Source organism: Saimiri boliviensis, chromosome 2 (assembly GCF_048565385.1).
Source record: "Saimiri boliviensis isolate mSaiBol1 chromosome 2, mSaiBol1.pri, whole genome shotgun sequence".
Taxonomy (NCBI): Eukaryota; Metazoa; Chordata; class Mammalia; order Primates; family Cebidae; genus Saimiri; species Saimiri boliviensis.
In genome coordinates, this window is record NC_133450.1 from 10,278,177 (window position 1) to 10,294,213 (window position 16,037).

A 16,037-nucleotide genomic window follows, 5' to 3' on the forward strand; every position below is an offset into this window, starting at 1 on the left:
TCTAGGTTTGTGTAAACACATCTATGATACTTTTGTTGCATAACAACAAAATTGCCGGAATAGTGCAATTTTCAAAAGCTATCCCCATCATTAAGGCATGCACGACTGTATGTTATTAATTTATATGTGTCTCCTCCTACTAGAAACAGGTTGGACTAATCTCCCTGTCCCCGCCCCATACTTGGAAATTACAGCAGTAAGACAGTCCTGTGCACTGATAAGGCTTCAGTTGTGCACGATGAGCAATTCCAGGAGGCATCACTCATGGCAATTATGCAAGTCATATTCAGTAATTTACAGTGCAGCCTGAGGTTAAGTTCTGGTGTTAGAATGAATCCTGGCTCCACTGCCTACCTGCTGTGTGAATCCCGAATGTTATTTTATTTAATCACTCAGAGGTTCAGTTTTGTAAAGTGGGGTCAAAAATGGGATCTATACAATATGACTGTGAGGATTCAATTGTGTTTACTACATAGTGCCTGACACATAGTAAGTTTTCAATAAGTAACAATAGTGTTAATTAAAGTAGAGAAACATATTTGTTTTAAATCACTTTGTACAATAGGAGACCCACTCAAATTTCGGCTTAGTCATTCTTTTATTCCGGGCTCACAAAGTACTAAATAGTTTCATTAGACTTCCTTACTGCACTTCTACTTAATTTTAATTTTTTTATTTTTTGAGAAAGAGTCTTGCAAGCAATTCTCCTGCCTCAGCCTCCTGGTAAACTGGGATTACCACCATGCCCGGCTAATTTTTGCATTTTTAGTAGAGACAGGGTTTCGCCATGTTGGCCAGACTGGTCTCAAACTCCTGGCCTCAAGTGATCTGCCTGCCTTGGCCTCCCAAAGTGCTAGGATTACAAGTGTGAGCCAACTGCCCAGCCAATTTTTTAATGATTTGATTCACATAAGCACCTGATAAAAAGGCCAAAAGTAGTTATTATAACAGAAAAATTACCATTAGGCAAGATACCATGTTGCATTAGTTCAGAAACATTTTCCAAATAACAACCTGGTTAGTTACATTTTTCTGTCTTAGGTCAGACGTTAACTTATCTATGAAATACAAATTCCTATTTTATAAGATATTTTTGCTACTACCTTAATACTAAGTAGAGAAACCACAGACTAAAAATTCTAGACAAATATAGGAATAATACACAAGGTTTCTGAACTGCAGAACTATAAGGCTACTTCTGATTGTTTATGAAGACAATGGATAAGACGGTAAGAAATAAAGATTGTTTCAGAATCCAAGCCATAGGCCATGAAATTTATACTCTGAAAAGCAGCTGTTTTCCAAAGGCCTTCATCTCACATACCTTTACTCCATGATCTCCAGCTGTCACTTCATATCTTTTAGGCAAGAGAGCAACTCTCAAGCCTTTATCTTCAGCTACACTGACAAGATGACCTACAGAGTTTTTAAGGAACACTTACACAGAAATGGTGCAAGAAAGACATAAATGGGTACATGAAAGCAAAAGTTCACTTTCAAATGCATTATTAGCTGTCACACAGATGCCTTATAATCATAAAATAACTATTGTGTGATAATTCTCATATTCCTGATTTTTAAAAAAATTACTAAATTCTAAATAATTATCTGAAAATCAGATATCAATTTTCTCCAACTTGGTATCAGGAGGGAAGCGGAGCTTCGAATGTCTTAATCTTGTGGTTTCCTTTATAGGATATAAATTATATCTACATCATTTGCAAATGAACACTTTAATTCCCAAATGTGTTTTCTAATGCCACTAACTTTATTAAGTGCTTTATTAGTAACTGATGATGCTGCAAGAGAAAACATTCTAGATATAAGTTTTAACCAGCTTATATTTTTTAAAAGCACTACAAATGTTAATAAAACGGGCTTTTTCCTTGCAAAAAGTGTGATATTAAAAATAATTTTGGCTGGACACAGCAGCTCATTCCTGTAATCCTGGAACTTTGGGAGGCTGAGGCGGGCAGATCACTTGAGGTCAGGAGTTCTAGACTATGGTGAAACCCAGTTTCTACTAAAAACACAAAAGTTAGCAGGGCATAGTGGTGGCCACCTGTAATACCAGCTACTCAGGAGGCTGAGGCAGGAGAACTGCTTGAACCTGGGAAGAATGGAGGTTGCAGTGAGCTGAGATCCCACCACTGTACTCCACCCTGGGCGACAGAGCAAGACTCTGTCTCTAAAAATAAAAACATTTAGAAGGGCCAGAGTGGTGGCTCACATCTGTAATCCCAGCACACTGGGAGGCTGAGGCAGGCGGATCACCTGAGGTCAGGAGTTTGAGACCAGCCTGGCCAACATGGTGAAACCCCATCTCTACTAAAAATATAAAAAATTAGCTGGACGTGGTGGCGTGCTTTTGTAGTTACAGCTACTTGCGAGGCTGAGGCAGGAGAATCACCTGAACCTGGGAGGCAAAGGTTGCAGTGAGCCAAGATCCAGCTACTGCACTCCAGCCTGGGTGACAAAGTGAAACTCAGTTAAAAAAATAATAATAATAATTTCACAAGATTTTTTCACAATAATAAATATTTCATAAATACATTTCCAGAGTTTATCTTTTTTCTTCTATCAATTCCAACTAGTTTGTATTTGGGTTTACAAAGCAGTTTTTTCAAAGACTCCTCCACCTCTATTTTTAATAAATCAGAACCATAAAATTCCCAAAGAGTAAAAACATTTTTAATTATTTTTGTTGCCTTTAGCTAAATGGCACACAAACAACAGAAACTCATTTATTTTGAGCTCTCTACATCACAAGGGCAATTGAAATGCACAGTAAGACATCATATTTACATATTTCAAAGAGAACAAATCTCTTTTATTATTCTATAAATTTGATATATAGATGAGTTATTGCTAAATTTTATTTTTGAGTAAAAACATACCTAAAATATATGATCTTACTATTTCAGAATAACTGTAAGGGATTATCCCTTTAGCCAAATAGAAATCCATGAACGTATTATAATTATACATTTTACACACACACACACCACAAACACGCGCTACACACACACACACACACACACACACACCCACACACAGTTATTTTGCTTTATAATCTGAATTTTGAAAGCAGATGTCAATTTAAAATGAACTGCTGGCCAGGTGTGGTGGCTCACTCCTGTAATCCCAAAGGAGGCCACGGCAAGAGGACTAAGGCCAGCAGTCCAAGACCAGCCTGGGCAACATATCAAGACCCTATCTCTACAAAAAAACACAAAAATTAGCCAGGCATGGTGGCACACGCTGGTGGTCCCAGCTACTTGGGGGCTTGAAGCAGGAGCATCGCTTGAACCTGGGAGGTCGAGGCTGCAGTGACCTGAGATGGCAGTGCTGCACTCCAGCCTGAGTGACAAAGTGAGACTCTGTCTCAAAAATAAATAAATAAATAATAAAGGTGCAAAGAGCAAAATGTGATTAATATTTTCTAATAATACAGAGACAAGCACCTGACGAGTACGGAATTAAAACATAGCTCTACAAATACTTCTAAGATTTATACTGAAGTGCTTATTTATATGAATAAATGCTTCATATATATTAGTAAACTATAAACACTTTAAATGAGACTGCAGAAAAACAATACTCTTTCCAGTGATTTAAATGGAAAATGAAGTGTATGTACTTTTCTAAATTTATTGTATTTTCTGAATTGGTGTTTTACAACGAAATGAGATGGCAAAGAACAAAAAGGGACGGTGAATTAAATCAGGGTTTTGGAGACAAAGGATAAAGTATACATCTTTTTCCCTTTTAATATTTGACTTTTTCTCACCCTCTACTTCCCCAGTCTGTGAACCATTTTTCTAAGCATGAAAACAAAAACAAAACTATACAAAAACCCACGTCAATCTCCTTCACAACCTAGGCTATTATAATATTTACCTGGTTATTTAACTAAAGAATTTTTAACAATAACATAAAAAGTATGGAGTTGAAATACTTTTCGCAAGAAAAAAATTGTCTATAAACAGGAATAAAAATAAATGTTACAGGAGTAGAAGGATATACACACAATGATAGAACTTGATTTTAATTAACTTCACTGTATTTTTTTCTATAACTTAAAAAACTAATTCATGATCTAATAATTTTTCCATATTATGAAGTTTCATGAATTACAAAAGACTAATATTTGTAATTACAAATAACATTTAATTTCTATTTAAATTAGCTGTTTCTTTAAGAAGACAGTAACTTCATCATCATGAAATTAGTAGGATCTCAGTATCAAAAGCTTTGAATTGAATCAGGCCTGTCTGAACAATCAGGCAAATCAGGAAACAGATGTGTCCTTTCATTCTTTCCCCCCAATTTAAATATGATTAGTTTGATTAATTATAGAACAAAAGGCAATAAAAATGCCAAAGTGATTTACTATAATTTTTCACATATTTTCATTTGAAGGCCATATTCAACCACCATTCCTACCATCAAATTAGTATAACATTATTTTTGAGGCCTTTTCCCTTACAGGTTTAATAATTTGGTTAAGTCTTGGAATCATACATTTATTTCATGAAAATGACTGATTCTGACCTCATTTTCTGGCTTAAAATATCTCAAGGGTGTTTTTTTTTTTTTTATAACATATTCAGCTATTTAGGCTGAATAGAGGTTTTTAATTGGTGAATTGTTATAATGTGGTCATTGTTGGCAAAATGGTAAATGAGATGTGTGGGTGAACATGGCTAGATTTTTACTCAGAAGGGTACTATCCTAAAAAGTAAAATTTTTATAAATACACTGACACAATAAACATTTCTTATTTTGAGAGTTTTACACTAGAGCCTGAGAGAAGGTCATTAATCACAGGCCACATTTAGGTATGTCCTAGTAAGAGTAGATAATTTTTTAAGACTTGTTTAGATTCCAAATGCAATGCCTAGATGTCTTTCCACTTTTCATAAACTGTTAACAATAGCGGCCATATTTTAGAAGTAAACAGAATTTCTCAAATAGTAAAAATACTTAATAAAAAGAGAAAATATATATTAAACTTTCTGGAAAGCAAGTAATCGTTAACACTTACTGGACATAGCAGAGAAACCCTTAGGCTGGTTGTAGCTATTTCACTATCTGGATCCGCAGTCAACTTCTCTTTAACTGATATTCATTGAAGAAGAAGAAAAAAAGCAAAGAGAATAAGTTTATTAAAGATACATTACTGGAGCATTTAAGAATTAAAAAAATAAGAAGTTTTAAAAAAGGAAAAGGAGCTCAAAACTAATCTCTAAATTATTTCCCAATCAATTGATTGGCAAGATAAAAAACCATAAGGCTTTTAATTTCTCTACTTTTTCTGTAAATTTCCTATTTCTCCCTCATGGGACAAAAACCTGCAGCAATATGAGAGAATTTCCCTAGCATGTTGACATATTCAACTGATGGTAGACGCTTTTTCTTTTATGACTCTAAGATACTGGATCAAGATTTTCTTTCTTTAAACTATGACTAATATTATTTGGACTCTTCTATTTTTGAGGAAATTAATAATAAGAATAATATTTATACATTTTTGAAAGCTCAAATAAAAATATTTACTGTAAAACAGCTTAAATTATCTGTAAAAATATATACTGTAAAACTTTAAATCATCACAATAGTCATATTGCTTTTTTTTTTTTTTTTTTAGAAAAACTATATAATTATTTGAATTTTAATCTATTTACCTATAAAATACTTGTGCTGTCTTGGGCAACTCAATCCTCCTTTCTCAACTTAACTTTACTTATAGTAAAATTGGAACCCACTCTAGATCATCTTTAAGGCTTTTCACTTTAAACTTATGGTTCTTACGGGAGAAGACACTAGCAATTTTACTTTTCCAAGGCTATTCTTTCATGCAGTCTGATATAAAAGACTCTTTTTACTTCTCATTTGGAAACATGAGCTATCTGCTACCTCTGAAAACCTCAGTAACAAGAAAAAAACATTACAGGAGTGACACAGGAAATATATATACGTAATATTCCAACATTTTTGGAAACTGTCCCGTAACTTTAAAGTCTACATTGTGTAAAGAGGCTGTAAGTGGGGTAGCTGTATACATAATCAATAGAATTTCTGAACTGTGGTACAATTAAGTGTGACCAGATAGACACCACACAGAAAAGACTATGAAGAGAGGGAAAAGTACTTGGGTAAGTTACAATTTCAGACTCTGTTGTGCTGATAACCATTTATGAGAAATCCTACCTTTATTAAACACAGTGCCCTGGATTTTAGTCTGGATTTTTTGAGATGGTCCAAATCCTGGATATCCTATCCAACTATTCCCATAAATTAGTGAATCTCAAGGTGCACATCAGACCTACCTACAGAACCTTTTCAATCAGAATAAAAAGAGGAATACCAATTGGTAGTTTCTTGAAAGCTCAAGATATGTTTCTAATGCCAGACTAAAAAGTCATTTCATGGCCTGGAAATTCCAAATTTTCAAAGTCTTAATGAATTTCATAGGCTATCTCTTGACATACAAAAAAAGGCATACAACCTCTGGTTTTTAGTTTGGAAAATATACTTATAACACTATGCTAATGAATACCATATACAAATTACAAGAAGTATGCCTCTGTCATTATACACCAAATCTTAGTCAATCCTTTCTTATAAATATGATTTTAAAGAGTAGTATCTTTGTTAAAGGCAACAAATAATTGCCATATGAAATAAACACACAAATAGAATTCTGATGGGATTACCCCCTGTGATGGCTAATTTTGGGGGTCAACTTACTAGGGCTACCTACATAGCTGGCAAGGCACAATTTCTGAAAGTGTCTGTGAGTGTGTTTCTAAAGGAGACTGGTGTGTCAGTCTGTGGATAAGTGAGGAAGATCTACCCTCAATCTTGGCAGACACCATCCCACCAGCTGGGGAACACAGAAAAAACAAAAAGGCAGAGGAAAGGAAAATAAAGTCACTTTCTCTTTTTTCTTGAGCTGGGACACCCTTCTCCTGCCTTTGGGCTTCTGTGCTCCCAGCTACTTGGGAGACTGAGGTAGGAGGATTGCTTGAGGCCAGGAGTTTGAGACCAGTCTGGGCAACATAGTGAGACTCCATCTTTAAAAAGAAAGAATTCCAGGTTCTCTGGTCTTTGGACTCTGGGATTTGTATCACCACATCAGTCCTTCTCTCCATCCCTCTTAGGCCTTTGGCCTTAGCTTAAGAGTTGGCATCCTGGATTTCAGGCCTTTGGACTTGAATAGCCATATCACTAGCTTTGCTGGTTCTCCAGCTTGCAGATAGCCTATCTATTGTGGGCATTCTCAGCCTTCATAGTCATGTGAGCCAATTCCCCTAATCAATCTCTCAACTTTCTGTCTCTCCTTTTCCTCTTTCCCTCTCCTTCCCCTCCTAGAGTCTCTCCACAGAATCCTGACTAATAACCACTCTGCATGTCTTCGCCAACCATCCTACCAGCACCCTTTATAGACAGAGCAAGCAATGGGTATAGTAACTGACTTTGAGCTTTGCATATTTAAATTTCTACTTAAATGAATAAACACCACAGATGATAGTATCAGCCTAATACAAAACAAAGCTCAATGTTTAGAGCTTAGAAAAGAAATTGGAATAAGAGAGGCAACATAAAGTAGTGGTAAGAGCCCAGGACCTAGGAATAGCCTAGGTTAGAATTCAGTCTCAGTTAAGTCAGTTAACCTCTCTATGCCTGTTACATCATCTGGTAAATGGGACCAATAACAGCACCTCACAGAATTGTTTTAAGGATTAAATAAGTTAATACACATAAAAACTTTTAAAATACACTTGAGCCTGGGAGGCGGAAGTAGCAGTGAGCTGATGCACTCCAACCTGGGTGAGAGTGAGATCCCGTTTCAACAAGGTTTTGTTTTGTTTCAGAGGCAGGGTCTTGTTCTGTCGCCAGGCTGCAGTGTAGTGGTGCAATCTTGGTTAACTACAGCCTCCGCCGGGTTTAAGTAATTCTCCTGCCTCAGCCCGAGTAGCTGGAATTAGAGGTGCATGCCACCATGGCCCAGCTAATTTTTGTATTTTTATTAGAAATGGGGTTTCACCATATTGGCCAGGCTGGTCTCAAACTCCCAGCCTCAGGTGATCTCCCTACCTCAGCCTCCCAAAATGCCAAGATTACAGGTGTGAGCCACCACGCCTGGCAACAAAAAAAGTTTTAAAATAATCTAATAATATTCTCAATAAATATTAGCTATTGTTACTTTCTTTTGCCATTACAGACTCAATGCTAGTCCACTTATTCTTGTAAAGATATTTTTAAAGGTCCTACTGGGATCTTGATTAGACTGAATTAATTCTATAATTTGGAGAACTGACAGACAACAATAGAGTCTTCCGATCTGTTAGCAAGATGTATCTCTCCATTTATTCAGGTCTTCATTCAGTTTTTCTCAAAGATGTTTTGTAAGTTTTGGGCATACAAATCTTGCACATGGTTTGTGTGACGTATTCCTAAGTGTTTCGTATTTTTAGATGTTACCGTAAAATCTTGTTTTGTGAATTTCAATTTCCCAGTGTTCATTACTAACAGAAATACAATTTGTTTTTGTATATTGACCATGCATTCTCTAACTGTGCTAAACTCACATAGTATTTCTAGTAGCTTTTTTGGAGATTCTTTGGGATTTTTTTCTATGTAGACCATAAGATCTCTGTAAATAAAGACAATAATTATTTATTCATTTCTAACCTGTGTGTTGGTTTCTTTTCAAAAATTTTCGTGTCTTATTATGCTGTCTAGAATCTCTAGGGCAATGCTAGGAGCAGATATCCTTGCCTTGTTCTCAATCACAGAAGTGAAACATTTAATCATCATTAATGATGATATCAGCTATGGTGCAGACTTTTTATAAATACCCTTTATTACACTGAGGCAGCTCCCTTCTTTATTTTGCTGACAGTTTTTATCATGAATGGATGTTGAATTTGGACAAGTGCTTTTTCTGCATCTCTGGAGATGATCATGTGATTTTTCATTTTTAGTTTGTTGAGGTGAATTATATTGACTTTTGAATGCTGAACCAACCTCATATTACAGAAATAAATTCTATTTGGCCACTATGTATTGCTTTATATACTGGACTTAACAATATTCAAAACAATTCTGAAAAAGAAAAACAAAGCTGGAGAGGCTGGGCACGGTGGCTCAAGCCTATAATCCCAGCACTTTGGGAGGCTGAGGCGGGTGGATCACGAGGTCAAGAGATCGAGACCATCCTGGTCAATATGGTGAAACCCTGTCTCTACTAAAAAAAAAAAAAAATACAAAAAATTAGCTGGGCATGTAATCCGAGCTACTCAGGAGGCTGAGGCAGGAGAATTGCCTGAACCCAGGAGGCGGAGGTTGCGGTGAGCCGAGATGGCGCCATTGCACTCCAGCCTGGGTAACAAGAGCGAAACTCCATCTCAAAAAAAAAAACAAAGCTGGAGAATTCTACCTGATTTCAAGACTATCAAGCTATAGTAATTAAGATTCTCATTTGGCATAAGGATAGACATACAGATCAATGGAAAAGAACAGAGTCCAGAAATAGATTTACACGTCTACAGTCAATTGGTTTTTGACAAAGGTACCAAGGCAATGAAACAGAAGGAAAGACGGTCTTTTCAACAAAATGTTGTTGGAATATTTGGATATCTACGTGGGGGAAAAAATGAATCTCTACTCTTACCTTGCACCATATACAAAAATTAACTCAAAATGAATCACAGACCTAGATCCAAGAGCTCAAACAATAAAACTTCTAGAAGAAAAATAGAAGAGAGTGTTTGTGACTTTCATCTAGGCAAAGATTTCATAATACATAAAAAGCATGAAATTTAAAAACAGGCAAAAGATTTGACAGATACTTCATTAAAGAAGCATTAAGAATGGCAAATAAACACCTGAGAAGACACTTAACATCCTTAGTCATTAGAAAAATGCACAATGAAATATCACTACATACCAATCACAGTGGCTATAAGAAAGCAGCCTGATGATAACATATGCTGGTAAGGATGTGGAGCCACTAGAACTTTCACACATTGTTAGTGCAAATGCAAAAATGGTATATTTACTTTATAAGAAACTGCCAAACTGTTTTCCATGCACTTATCATATGACCTGGCAATTCCACTCCTGGGTATTTACCCAAGAGAAACGAAAACGTACACCTGCCGGGCGCGGTGGCTCAAGCCTGTAATCCCAGCACTTTGGGAGGCCGAGGCGGGTGGATCACGAGGTCGAGAGTTCGAGACCATCCTGGTCGACATGGTGAAACCCCGTCTCTACTAAAAATACAAAAAATCAGCTGGGCATGGTGGCGTGTGCCTGTAATCCCAGCTCCTCAGGAGGCTGAGGCAGGAGAATTGCTTGAACCCAGGAGGCGGAGGTTGCGGTGAGCCGAGATCGCGCCATTGCACTCCAGCCTGGGTAACAAGAGCGAAACTCCGTCTCAAAAAAAAAAAAAAAAAAAAAAAAAAGAAAAAAGAAAACGTACACCTACAAAACTGAGGTATCCATATGCAAAATGTAAATGTTTACAGCAGCTTTATTCATATTGCTGCAAAACTTGAAATAATCCAAATGTCCATCAATTGATAAATTACAGTATATAAATGAAATACCACTCAGCAATAAAGAACAAACTACATGGATGAACTTCAAAAGCATTATACTAAGTGGAAAGAAGCCAGATGCAAAAGGCTACATACTGTAGGACTGCATTTATCTGACGTTCTGGAAACGACAAAGCTACAGAGCAGAAATCATGTCAATGGTAAGGGGATAGGGTAGAATGCAAAAGGCCACAAAAGAACTTTCTGGGGTGAAGGATGTTCTACATTTTGATTGTGGCAGTGGTTCATGATTGTGTACATCTATGAAAGGAATTTTTATTGCCTATAAATTATACTTTAATAAACTTCCTCAAGAAAAATAAAGTGGAAGTAAAAGCCCTTATTCTTTGTGAGCAAGGGAATAAAAAAATAAGACATATGATATTTGTCCTGCTGTAATCAGTCGACATGTGGGAAGCTCTCTAGGAGTTAAAGTTTTCATATTGTTACAGTGATCCGCAGTGGTAACAGTATTTTATTGCATGACCTACAATAAAGTTACAGCTAGCCACATTTAAAATTAATCTTGTTTTTCCCAATAAGTTCATTTGGGAGGCAGAATTAGTCTTGTTTTTAATCCTTGTTGTCATGAGCTACAAGACTTAGCCACTACTCACATGACACTGTGTTTAAATTTAAGTAAGAAACACAGCTCTTCAGTTACACTAGCCATATTTTTAGTGCTCAACAGCCACGTGTTGCTGGTGGCTACCATACGGGACAGTGCAGACAGAGAATACTTCCATTGTAACAGATTGTTCTAATAGATAGTGCTGTTCTAGGGTTGCTATTATTTTAAGATAATTTCTATCCTTCATTAGTATCAGATTATTTTAATTTAGCCTTTAAAATTTTTTTTTTTTTTTTTTTTTTTTTTTTTTTTTTTTTTGAGACGGAGTTTCGCTCTTGTTACCCAGGCTGGAGTGCCATGGCGCGATCTCGGCTCACAGCAACCTCCGCCTCCTGGGTTCAGGCAATTCTCCTGCCTCAGCCTCCTGAGTAACTGGGATTACAGGCACGCGCCAACATGCCCAGCTAATTTTTTTGTATTTTTAGTAGAGACGGGGTTTCACCATGTTGACCAGGATGGTCTCGATCTCTTGACCTTGTGATCCACCCGCCTCGGCCTCCCAAAGTGCTGGGATTACAGGCTTGAGCCACCGCGCCCGGCCCTAGCCTTTAAAATTTTTAAGGCTAAAAACAATCAAACATTAAGATCAATATTTTATTGTATAGGCAAAGAAACAGGCACCAAGACCTGATTTTTTTCTCTAGACATCTTTTCATCAGTTTACTTCAATAAAAATATGCAGATCTACTATGCATATGGTACTGTGCTGAGCAATAGGGATTCAAGAAAAAAAAAAAAGATTAAATTCCTGCCCCAAAGAACTCATAATCTAGGAAAGGGTAAAGACGCTCAGTGAGCTCATCTCTAATGCGCTCTGATGGAACTATGTTCAAGTAGCTAACCAAAAGTCAACTTGCCCATTCTGGAGGTTCTGGGATGCCTCCTGGAAAAAAGTGAACCAAAGGATAATGACATTAGGCAGAGGAAGCAGCAGGGGAGCTCTGAGGCACATAGCACAAAACTGAAGCACTGAGGAAAGACAAGAGTTCCATATTTTTGGGATGTGAAGCATGAAAAGAAGGGTGAATACAGATGATCCTAGAAAATAATGAGCAGATGCCACATCATGGAAAGCTGTATGTGTCATGCTAACATAGTTGGAGTTTTTATTCCCTTGGTGTTAAGAAGCCATGAAATGCAAGGGAATATAAGATTTCAGATCTGTATGAATCACCGACCTGGCCACCAGAGGAGAGAGATAAAAGGAAGTCAAGAAAAGAGAGGGATGTTTATCTAAAAATAGGTTTTTAAAATAAAAGCAGCATATGACAGCTTAAACAAGGGCAATGTCAGCAGTGATGGACAGGAAGATACACTTGAGAAATATTTAGGGATTAAGTTTGAGAGGAGTTGGTGAGTTCAGTTTTAAATACTTGAATCTGAGGAACCAGTGGAATGTTTAGGTGAAGGTAGTTAGCTATACAATTCTGAAATGCAGGGGAGAGGTCTGATATGAAGACATGCATTGAGGGGTAGGTGTTAGTTTTAAACCACAAGAGTGTGTAGAAAAGTGCACCTAGGATGAAACTCCAAGGAACACCAACATTTAGAACACTTCCCTTAAGAGAATCCATTGAAGGCAAGTGATTGAGAAGATAAGGTCAGAGAAGAAAAAGAGAATTTCATGGAGAAAGTGGTTCATATCAAATGCAGCAGAAGTATTCAGGATGAAAACTGAAAAGATACACTTTAAATTAAGCAATCAGATAATCATTTGTGACATCTGAAAGATCCATTTCAGTGGAATGATAGAGCGTTAAAGACCATAATGAGTTGTAGTGAGGCAGTAAAAAGAACAAGTGTAGACTATTCTCTCAAAAATTAGGATGAGAACAATGGGAGGAACACAGAGCTCTATCCATAGAGGAGCTTGTTTTCCTATTTTTTAAAAGATAAAAGAGACTTGACAGGATAGGGTGACAGAAAAAGCCTGCAGACAGGGAGGAACTGAAAACACAGGACAAAGAGCAGATAAATGAGGGAGCCAGGTCTCATAATACTGTTACCGAGCATCTCTACCTGGATGTCTCATCCCATCTCAAACACCACAAGTCTAAGAGTGCACGCTGATCCCCACCCCTGCAATTCGATCTTTTCAGCACAGTTGTCTGTGTAAATGGCATTACCACATTACCTGGTACTTGAGTAAGAAGCCTAGCACTCCTCCTTGACTCCTCACTCCACACACACAGTCAATGCCATTTCAATACTTGTCAAAATTGTCAACTTCTATTTCTATCTATCACTATCACCTTAGTTCAAGACATCATCATCTCTTACGTATACTGTTACAAATAGGTTCTCAACTGGCCTCATTGTATTAGCCTTGCCTTCCTTTGATTCATCCTCAAAGTGAGAATCAGATTGTCTAAATGTAATCATGTCATTTATTCCTCTGCTTAAAAATCTTGTAATGATTTTCTATCATCTATCTTTATATCATCTATGTCAACTTATACCTATCCATCTCTCTAGTCACCCTCCTTTTTGGCTCGCTCGCTCTCTCTCTCTCTCTCTCTCTCTCTCTCTCTCTCTTATGATAGAGTCTTGCTGTCACCCAGGCTGGAGTGCAGCGGTGCAAGCTCAGCTCACTGCAACCTCTGCCTCCTGAGTTCAAGCAATTCTCCTGCCTCAGTCTCCTGAGTAGCTGGGATTACAGGCACATGCCACCATACCCAGATAATTTTTTTGTATTTTTAGTAGAGACAAGGTTTCACCATGTTGGCCAGGCTGGTCTCAAACTCCTGACCTTAAGTGATCCACAATACCCAGCCCTTCTTGACTCTATTCCAGCTGCACTGGCCTTTTCTGCTGGCATTTTCTGTTCCCATCTTGGAGCTTAACTTCTCCTTATCCTTATAATCTTAAGTATCACGACACCAGAGAGGACTATGTTCCCCTACTGTACACCTCTACAGAACTGCCTGTCTATCTTCTTTAAGGCATATGTCAAAACTGTAACTCATTAATGACTTGTGCAATTATTTGATGTCTGTCTTTCTCACCAGACTGCAAACTTCTGGGGGATGCAGAGATGGTATGTGTCTTGTTTAATGCTATATTCTCCCGTGCCTGGAACGTAGTAGACTCTTAATACAATTTCTTGAATGAAAAGAATAAATGAATAAAAGATTAACTTGGAGCAGGGAAAGGGACATTTCCTCCTGACACTGAAGGGAATAAAGTGAGGACTGAGCACAAATGTAGATAAGCTGAAAGTAATTACGGTGGCACTAAGATTATGGAAGAAATGGGTGGTTTAGAGAATTCACATCTTGTAGCCCCAATTTTCTTGCATTGGCAGAGTGCTGAGAGAGAGGAATAGTGTTTGAGTAGATTATGGCTAAGGCTTGAAATAAATGCTGAAGGGAGAAGGGAGAGGAGAAAGAAACTTAAGAGTTGGTAAAAGGCTGTTTTTTGGTGACAGTTGTGAGGGAACAACTCTACACAAAGGCAGAAACTGCAAGACAAAATCTTACTAATCAAATGAATCAGAAAATGGATTTCTCTGTGAAAAGTCTAAAAAATAGCAACTTCATTCTTTCAAGAACATGAGTATCTGGCTTCACTAATAAAACTTTGCTAAAGAACTTATATTAGGTTAGGAATTACTTGCAATGAACATATTTGTAAGTAATTTGATTCTTCAAAAATATCTGAGATACCTGATATTCCTTTTGTCAAGTAATCCTAAAAATTACTTAATTAATTTGTTGGTTTTTTTTTTTTTTTTTTTTTACAGGCAGCATATAGGTAAAGGTAGATAACCTGTTTTTTGGTCAATTACAACAAATTTCTTACTGGTGGGATCCAAATTAATATTCCATTGGCTTCCCTGGCCAATAAGTAAACTAAGGTATCAATTGCCACAAAAATCTCATCCAGTGTACAATTATTCTCCACATCCAGCAGTATATCAGAGTAGAAATAGCTTTTGAATTAAAGAGTTTTTGCTGCTTAATAGGTAGCTAATAGTGGTTTCTCAGAGAAAATCAAATAATTCAATTCCAGACTCATGTTCCCAATCTCCCTCCAGGTGGTGCTATAGCTACAACTGGGGAAGAGCTAACAGCTTGAGCAAAGACGGTTGGCCCTGTCGTTGTTGCTGTTCTTACTATTAAATAAAACAACTTTATCTGCCTTCTTCTTTGGTATTCCTTTCCCATACAGGCTCACATAATTCTTTGCTTTCTGACTGGCTGAGATTCTAGTATTATGAGGCAAATATGAAGACTCTCAATAGAATGGCCAGGAATAACTTCAGCAAGATTGTGATAGAAGGAAAGTTCTCGTGTACTCTTCAAGGCAGATGTCTGCCTTTTCTGTCAGGATCCCCACCATTTTCTTGTCCCTGCCAAATGGTGCCTCCACTCCTGCAGACCCCAAACCAGTGCTGTCCTTCTAGCTCTCCAACATCTGTCAATGCATGCCTACTGAGGCATTAGCCCAAAGTGTTCTCCTATTGATTCAGGATTAGCTGAATTTTTGAAGGCCCATTTTAATAAAGAAAAACTCTTCAATTAACTATAAAGGGTATACTGATATTCAGGGGTATTGGGATCTTTTACTCTGGCCCAGAAATAAGTTACAGAAAAGGTTAAAAGTTATGCTACAGAAGGAAAGCTGCTCTTATCTAGTTCTTTCCACCAGTATTCCTAAGTACAAATCTGATAGTGGTCTTAATTCATCAGCTCACATCAAAAGTCCTTGAAGGATAGCTATCTAACCCCTGCCTATAAAAGTTTTGTTCCCTAAGTGCCCAGCCCTCACCCCCAAATCCACCTAGCCCCTACCTC

General features: G+C 37.3%; 1 protein-coding gene across 1 annotated transcript in view; it reads right to left on the reverse strand.

Annotated features, from left to right (window-relative positions):
- PIAS1 (protein inhibitor of activated STAT 1) overlaps positions 1-16,037 on the reverse strand; it is a 139,919-nt gene that overhangs the window by 20,823 nt on the left and 103,059 nt on the right. The window contains exon 8 of the mRNA XM_003929692.4: positions 5,048-5,121. Within this exon, the coding sequence (XP_003929741.1) occupies positions 5,048-5,121 (74 nt within the window). The remainder of the gene's footprint in view (positions 1-5,047; positions 5,122-16,037) is intronic.